The 9,061-nt window shown below is 39.4% G+C and overlaps 1 protein-coding gene across 1 annotated transcript; it reads left to right on the forward strand.

Annotated features, from left to right (window-relative positions):
• Nucleotides 1-7,846: 7,846 nt before the first annotated feature.
• LOC102828847 (olfactory receptor 52M1-like) lies at nucleotides 7,847-8,800 on the forward strand. The gene has a single exon (XM_006870371.1). The coding sequence runs from the start codon at nucleotides 7,847-7,849 to the stop codon at nucleotides 8,798-8,800; it is 954 nt and encodes a 317-aa protein (XP_006870433.1).
• The last annotated feature ends 261 nt before the right edge of the window (nucleotides 8,801-9,061 follow it).

Genomic DNA, 9,061 nt, shown 5'->3' on the forward strand with positions numbered 1-9,061 from the left:
GATTGAAGAAGTTGGTAGAATTCTTCTATTTCATCCTCACTGGCTTTAGTGGTTGGTGCATAAATTTGAATAATAGTGGTATTAACTGGGCTTCGTGTAGGTGCATGGATATTATCCTATCACAGACAGCATTGTACCTCATGACTGATCTGGATGTTATTTTTGACAATGAATGCAACACCATTCCTCTTCAATTTGTCATTCCCAGCATAATAAACCATGTGGTGTCAGATTCAAAATGGCCAATACCAGTCCATTTCAGCTCACTAATGTCTACCATATCGATGTTTATGTGTTCCATTTCACTTTTGACAATTTCCAATTTTCCTAGATTCATACTTTGTACATTCCATGTTCTGATTATTAATGGATGTTTACATTTGTTTCTCTTTATTTTGAGTTGTGCCCCATCAGCAAATGAAGGTTGCATGGGCTTTACTCACACGGGTTTTACTCCATTCACGTCATCACAGTCAACTCTACTTTGAGAAGGCAGCTCTTCCCCAGTCTTATTTTGAGTGCCTTTCAACCTGAGGGGCTCATTTTCCAGCACTATATCTGATAGTGTTTTCTCTGCTATTCATAAGGTTTTCAGTGACTAAAGACTCACAAGTAGTTTGTCACTCCATCTTCCTAGTCTGTCTTCATCTGGAAGCTCATCTGAAATGTGTCCACCATGGGTGACTCTGCTGGTATTTAAAATACCCATGGCATAGCTTCCAGAATCACAGCAACTCACAAGCCACCACAGTATGACAAGCTGACAGATGAGTGGTGGACAAGGAGACTAGGATGTGCTTAAACCCACCCAGACAGTTATCTCAGGAATTAAGCAGCTGAGACCCTAAAGGTATAATGCTTGAGGAAGTTTATTGATTTATTGTTTCCTTTCCCAAAAAATGCTGACTTTCTGTTAAAATCCAAATGTATCTTACCCTATATAACGTGACTGCTCTTCATAGTATACGGTCTTGAAAATCAATTGCCCGTCCTCCAGACTGCTGGCTTTCTGTTAATAAAGTTTGATTGGATTTCTCCTCGTCTCTGTGATTGACTACAGTGACAGGCGGCAAGCCCTTGTTTTGGTTTGGCAACATTTCGGCGCTGTAGGGTAAGCACTTGACCACAAGCTAGGTTTGAACCACAAGGGTGATGGTTCAAACTCACCAGTGACTCCTCAGAAATCCTATACAGGGTCACTGTGAGTCAGAATCAACTCAACGGTACTTGACCACAACAAAATACTCCAAATAACTGCTACCAAAATATAATGTTAGATAAATTCAGTCAATAAATAAATAAATGCAATTGGTCATAAAATGTTCAAATACAGAACAGTATTTATATTCTTTAAGAATCAAGGATGAAAATAGGATGTTGTTTTTGCCAGTTCACACAATGGGTATTTTTTAAATTGTTGCAGGGAAATTTTTCAAATGAACTCACCAACTGCTTGGTTAAAACAAACTGGAAAACTGCATTTAGAAAGCAATTTGACAATAGAATTACTGAGCCTACAAAATGGTTGATTGCTCTCAATCTGGGATTCTATTTAAGGTTGGTGGGATAGTTACGAGTTTGTATGAACTTGACTTGGCCAGGATCTCATTGGTTAATATGTATGTATCACCTCCATGATCCTATCTCACATGACGCAATCACCCACATGATATGATCTAATGTGATCAGCACTGTTCTGATGTGATTAACGTATGTGTTGTAAATCCTCACTTCTAGGATATTAATAAGGCCAGATGCAATCTACAGGATTAGGTTGTATCTTAAATCAATCTCTTTTGAGACATAAAAAGAGAGAGAAGTGAGCAAAGCTCAGAATGACCTACTACCACCAAGATAGAAGAGCTAAGGGTGGAGTACATCCTTTGTATATGGGGTTCCTGAAATGTGAAGCTCCTAAAGCCAAGAAATGATAGATGCCAACATGTATGGAGATTTCCAAGGAATATTGGGCCTACAGATGCTGAGAAGAAACAAGGACCTTTCTCCAGAGCTGAAAAAAAGAAAGCCTTCGTCTAGACTTTGGACCTCCTACACGGTAAGAGAATAAATTTCTGGTTGTTAAAATCATTTATTTGTGACATTTGTGTTTCAGCAGCATTAAATAACTAAGACAATTGGGTATTGAAAAATACACCTGTGCTACTTTCCTGTGAAGAAAAATTTAAATTAGGCTTCCCATTACTCTGTCATGTTTAGATAAAGAAAACCATAGAAACAGACAAACAGCTACTACAATTTATTATTATAAATAATTATTTTTAAGCAAACATAAGTAGAAAAAAAAGCAGAAGCAGAATGAAAAATTACAATGTTGATAAAGGTCATATTTAAGTATTTATCTTCTTCACCTTCTTTGTATAGCTTAAATTTTATATTAAGTTGTAAGATATGTACATTAGAAAAAGTGGCACACGCACACAAACTATCTATATTGGTCATACACATAACTGATTTTTTTTCCCTTCCTTTTTTTGAACTCTAACCTCATAGTCTCCTTAGAGCCATTGAGAGCCTCAAGCCCAGAGGAGGATAGACAGAAACCTGGGTCAGTCAAGAGCCCCATATGGGAGTAGGAATGAAAATTTGTGTTCTAGTCCTGAGAGGTAGAGTGAGATAGAGAGTAAAGGCTACTCCCAGGGGGTCAATAAATGTCCAGAGGAAAGTGGGTAGGTTTCTTTGCACAACCCTTGGGAAATAAGTGGCTATTTTCAGGACCTGAATAAAGATAGGGTGTAGGAGAAACTGGTGAATAGACCAAAGTCACAGCTTTCCTTTGACTGTGAGCTGAATTTGTCTGAGCCTCTGAACAAAGAGTTGACCGCTATAATTAACAGAGCCTAGACCTTTGTGGAGGAGTCCTGGTGTGGTGCTGTGGGCTAATGAGTCAGACTGCAAAGTCAGTTTGAACTGCAAGATCGGTGGTTCAAGCTCACCAGCTGCTTCTTGGAAACCCTATACACGGTCGCTATGGGTCAGAATCAACTCAATGGCACTTAACAACAACAACAACAACAACAGACCTCTGTAGACAGCAACCCAGTGGGTAAGTACATTCCAGAGAGAGGCCCAAAATCACTGGAAGTAGTCTTCAGATTTCAGAAGCTACATTTTTCTTTTGGTCCACCTAGGGCTTGTCTTCAGAGATCTAGTCAAAAATATAAGGAATAAGTTCAGTATGAGTTATAATGTGTCCTGAGACAAAGAAGAGAAACCCTAAAGCTCATATGCCTAGTAGCTCCATCACACATCAAACTATTCTAGACTGATTGGACCTTTTAATTTTTTGCTTCATAATTAAGCAAACTTCCCTCCTGACCTGACTCCGACACCATCAGCAGGTCTCTGGAGTTGGTTATAGCCAGCCCCAGTATAGAACTACCAGGGTGGTATAGAAAGAGCACTGTGTGACTGTTGTTCAAAAGGAGATACAATACAGGTGAGGAGAGGATACCATGCTTTTTCCAGACATCAGGCATTTTAACATTCAGTTTTCTGTGTACACATACATGTATTAATGTTTGTTGTTGTTAAGTGCTGTCGATTCGGTTCTGAGCTCATAGCCACCCTATATAGGGTTTCTGAGGAGTGACTGGTGAGCTTGAACTGCCAACCTTGTGGTTCTACCGACTTTGAAGTCCAGCACATTTACCCATAGGGCTACACCAAGACTCACATATTAATATAGAATTTACTTAATGCATGAAACAACCTTAAAGTAGCTATTACTCCTCCTATTCACAGACTGATCAAGATACTAAATCAAAGACAGTACGTTGTCTAAAGTCACAGAGCTGGAAATGCTGCTGTTAGTTAGTATATGAAAACCTGTATGTCTTGTCTGTATCTGTATCCATGTTTATTTGACTCCTGGTGCCTCAAACCCACCTTCAGAATGTCTCTCACAGTATATACATGGGCATGTCATCAGTATTCAGGTAAGGATCTCCTTTAGCGGGTTAGTGCAGAAAATATTTCTCTGGAGTTCAAACCATGTGTAGTGTCAGCTTGGTAGAGAGTATTTTTATATGTGTGCTCCAATTCATAACTTAATTACAATTTAAATGACTGAACTGGGTCTAACACGTATCAACATCAGCTACCTGGGTAAAAAAGGATTTTTGGATGGAATAGCCATTACCTTGATTTATGCCAATATTCAATAATTAAATCTTTTTCTGCTTTTGGATTGTGATCTGTTAATGCTTCAGAATGTTTTAGACATCCTTCCTGATCTATGATAAAATTATGTATTGACCAGTGTTCTCCTTAAAACACTATTCCACCCCTATAATTCTTGGGGTGTTGTGGGTTAATGTGATGTACTGCTAAGTCAATTTGAACAATATTGGTGGTTCAAGCTCACCAGGTGCTTACCAGATGCTCCTCAGAAACCCTATACAGGGTTGCTATAGGTCGGAACCAATTCAATGGCACTTATCAACAACGGCATACAAAGATGTCCGTGTAACAAATATGAGTGTTAGGAAACTATTTGTAGGATGCACACTTTTGGTCTAATCCTCATATTTAACACCAAAATTTCAGGAAAGGAAAGTAGCTGTCAAGTGAGAAGAGCTTCAATTTCTATCATGTGTTCTTTACAGTAGTACTCTGCAGTAGGTATTCTCATTTTACATATGAAAAAGACAGAGAGATATCAAGAGGTAAAGCTATTTGCCCAAACAGATCTTCATCAAAAAGAGTAAGAGAAAAACCTGGAGTAGGAAATCTTGATTTGTTTGATTACAGAGTTAGTGCCCTGAATTGCTGTGTCATGCTGCATCCCAAAACCTCTCATCTCTTTGCCATCTTATCTGATAAATTCAATATACTTTATATTTGATGCCTGAAGAACTAACTCCACAGTTGTTATTTGCACAGTAACGTATCCAATTAATACAATTGCTGAAGAGTTGATGTGTGGTTAAAGTTAAAAAAAATAAAAAATAAAATTTTAAAAAAACATTGTAAAAGCTTACAAAATGTTCATTTCTTTTCAATATATAGTCAATGCCTGACCAAGAAGTCAGCAAACTCATAAAAACTGTGTGCTAAAGCCTCAATTGGGGACCTTCAAAGACTCTATTGGGACATCTCTTATAATTATATACTATGTAAATATAATTACTCTTTATCATTTAGACCAAAAACAAACTGAAATGTGCTCTTTTAAAGACAATTTGGGGGGATTTTGCAATTATGTTGTCTCCCCTGCTTGCCTGTCCACTGTGAAATAGACTAGAGACACCACAGAAAGCCTTCTGAAAGAGGAGCAATCTAGAATGGGCCTTTAAGGAAATTTGCCCTGGTAAAAACCCAGGAGGTGGGGAAGCAAAAACATGACTGAGTGAAGAAATTCACTATGGCAAGTCTGGAATTTCTGAGACTTGCTGACTCTGCCCAGCACCATATGGGAAAAATCAAGAAGGCAGCAATGAGACAGGGAAGGGCCTGAATCAAGCCATGTGCTTTTAGATTTGGAGCACTGAGGGAGTGAAGCCATAGGAGTCATCACTAGATATTTAGTTGGAGGTATCTGAAAGGCAGAAGGGCAAGAAGGTGCTGACCCACCCTACCTCCACCTCCCCTCCCAATCTTCTCCATCTCTTTAAAGACTAGAAAGCAAGAAGGATGTGGTTAATAAGAAGATCGTGTGATTAATAAGATCTTGATCTTTTTTTACTGTTTTATAGCATACCCTTCTTTTGAATTCCTCTTACCAGATAATGGGCAAAATGCCAGAAAGATTTGGTATCACTTTTATGACTTAATTCAAGCTATAGGTGATTCTCAAATTCTCAGCAAAACAGCTTAGTAGTTTTTCCTTAGAATAAACTTTGCTTAAGGAACTTCATTCATTCTTCTTCATTCTGTTTATTCATGAAATCTGGGTGACCTTAAAGATCCTTTTCCTTGAGACATCTGCACCTATGTCCCATGTGATCATCTTTGAAGACATTTGGCAATCTTGGCAAATCATTAGAGAAAGGGAAAATTGTACTTCTTCAACGCAATACTTAAGGGGCTCTGGTAGCATAGTAGTTACAAATGGGGCTCCTAGCCTCAAGGTCAGCAGTTCAAAACTACCACCTGTTTCAAAGGAGAAAGCTGAAGCTTTCTGTTCCCATAAAGATTTATAGCCTTGAAAACCCTATACAGGGTCACTATGAGTCAGAATCAACTCCATGGCACGTGGCCACTACCACCACCCCCACACTTACCAACACCAACTAAACATGATATTTGAGGAGCACTGGTGGTGCTGTAGTTGCGTTCAGCTGCTAACTGAAAGTTCTAACCCACAGCCTCTGCACAGGAAAAAGATGTGGCAGTTGGCTTCTGTAAATATTTACAAACTTGGAAATCCTATTGCTAGTGTTGTTGTTAAGTGTTGTTGAGTCAGTTCCAACTTTGCAGTTCAAACCTACCTTGTGGTCTAGTGCATTAAGTCACAGCACCACACCAGGACTTCTGGAAACCCTATAGGGCTGTTCTTTGTCCTACAGGATCAATATGAGTTGAAGTCAGCTTGATGGCAATGAGATTGGTTTTTATGGCTTTAACATTTTCCTTGGCAAATTATCTCCTTTTGTTTTTTTATTGTGTTTTATTATTTATAAGCCTTGGTCATTTCTAAAAGGAAAAGTAAACATGTACAAAAAAAGAAAGAAAGAAAACCTAAAAACACCAGTAATGACACCTATTGAAAGTGCCATGGGCTGCCAAAAGAACCAATAGATCCATTTTGGAAGAAGTGCAGCCAGAGTGCTCCTTGGAGGCCAAGATGACCAAACTTTGTCTCTCATACTTTGGACATATTGTCAGGAGGGACCAGTCGCTGGAGAAGGGTATCATGTTTGGTAAGGTGGAGGGTCAGAGACAAAAAGGAAGACCCCCAGCAAGATGGATTGGCCAAGTGGCAGCATCGATGGACTCAAGAATGGCAACAGTAGTGAGGTTGGCCCAGAATCGGGCAGTGTTTCGTTCTGCTGTGCAAAAGGTCGCTATGAGTCTATACAGACTCAATGGCACCTAACAACAACAACCCCAAATCAACAAGTCATAGTTTGGTGAAAATTTTTCCAGACTTCTTCTACTTAAGAGTTATGTCTGTGTGCCACATACATATATATTTTAATGGAAATATAGCACTTAATCTGCCCTCTGCCATCTCTTCACTTAGCTAATATAATGTAGACATTATTCCTGTTAAATATGTATCTATAAAAATTATATCAAGATGGTAGTTGTAATCGATTGAATGAGTGTACTAGAATTGAAACAATATCTTTTTAACATATATCAATTCAAAATTTTTATTGGTATAAAAATCAGTAATTGAAAATAGCTAATCAGTGTTTTTTTTTCCATCAATGTGATTACTATTGCTATTGGTCCCAGGATAAAAGAAGTCTATGCCAATACAGGAATAAGCACATTATAGAATTTGCATTTTATCATTGTACATAGGACTTTTATGTATTTCCCATTTTCTTTAGGGAAAGTTCCCCAAAGCAAATTGGCTCAATCAATGAAGGCACATTTTAGGGGACTTCTACAGTGTAGTAAGACAATTTCACAAGTAGAAATAATAAACATGCCTATTTCTACATTTAATAAGGAGTGATATCAGTATAGTTTCTTTTAAAAATATTTAATATATTGAATTTCCAACTGGTATTCAGAAATCTTCTTTTTTATAGGTTCCACCAGTTGCCCAGAATAGAAGTGAGAAGCTAGTCTACAGTTTCCAAGGAGTATCTCACAAAGGGTGGAAACTAAAGCTAAGAGCTCCTATCTACTGGATACACCGCCTTCCCCAAACATGTTTGCCTCTAATAATGCTTGCTTGGTGCCTGATACTTTCTGGTTAATTGGCATCCCAGGCCTGGAGTCCTTGTACATCTGGCTCTCCATCCCCTTTGGCTCTATGTACCTGATGGCTGTGGTAGGCAATGTGACCATCTTGGCAGTAGTAAGGATGGAACGCAGCCTCCACCAGCCCATGTACTTCTTTCTATGCCTGTTGGCCATCATTGACTTGGTCCTGTCAACCTCTACCATGCCCAAACTGCTGGCCATCTTCTGGTTTGGTGCCTGCAATATTGGCCTTAATGCCTGCTTGACCCAGATGTTCTTCATCCATTGTTTCGCCACTGTTGAGTCAGGCATCTTCCTTGCCATGGCTTTTGATCGCTATGTGGCCATCTGTGACCCACTACATCATACCTCAGTACTTACCCATAAACTAGTGGGCTATTTGGGGCTGGCTGCCCTCCTCCGGGGAGTATTCTACATTGGACCCCTGCCCCTGATGATCCGCCTAAGGCTGCCCCTTTATAGGACTCCAGTAATTGCCCATTCCTATTGTGAGCACATGGCCGTAGTTACCTTGGCATGTGGTGACACAACAGTCAACAATTTGTATGGAATGGGAATTGGCTTCTTGGTATTGATACTGGATTCATTAGCCATCACTGTGTCTTATGTCATGATTTTCAGGGCTGTAATGGGTCTGGCAACCCCTGAAGCAAGGCTTAAAACCCTGGGAACATGTGGTTCTCACATTTGTGCCATCCTAGTCTTCTATATCCCCATTGCTGTTTCCTCTCTTACCCATCGGTTTGGCCATCATGTGCCTCCCCACATCCATATCCTTCTGGCTAACTTTTATCTCCTCATTCCACCTATCCTCAATCCAGTTGTATATGCTGTCCGCACCAAGCAGATCAGAGAGAGACTTCTACACATTCTTAAGTCCGGAACTCAACCCAGGTGACTGTTCTGCATCTATGGCACATATAGATGTTTAATGATGGCAGGAAAAGGCTCTCACTGGGGAAGTACATGCATTCCCTGGGACTTACCTGATCTAGAGGGATAAGAATCTGAGAGAAATACTGGAGTCTAGTCTCTTGATCACTAGCTTTCTGTACAATGAAGACCCCAACTCAGAAAGTGAAGAGGATGAATCAGGGTATGGATTTTGTACTACAATGTCCAGTTCCCTGCCTATTTTACTTTATAAAACTAACTACAG

The sequence above is a fragment of the Chrysochloris asiatica genome, unplaced genomic scaffold (assembly GCF_000296735.1).
Source record: "Chrysochloris asiatica unplaced genomic scaffold, ChrAsi1.0 scaffold00140, whole genome shotgun sequence".
Taxonomy (NCBI): Eukaryota; Metazoa; Chordata; class Mammalia; order Afrosoricida; family Chrysochloridae; genus Chrysochloris; species Chrysochloris asiatica.

Bases quoted from the DNA above. Each gene is read 5' to 3' on its own strand.
- LOC102828847 (XM_006870371.1), top strand. From the start codon at position 7,847: ATGTTTGCCTCTAATAATGCTTGCTTGGTGCCTGATACTTTCTGGTTA.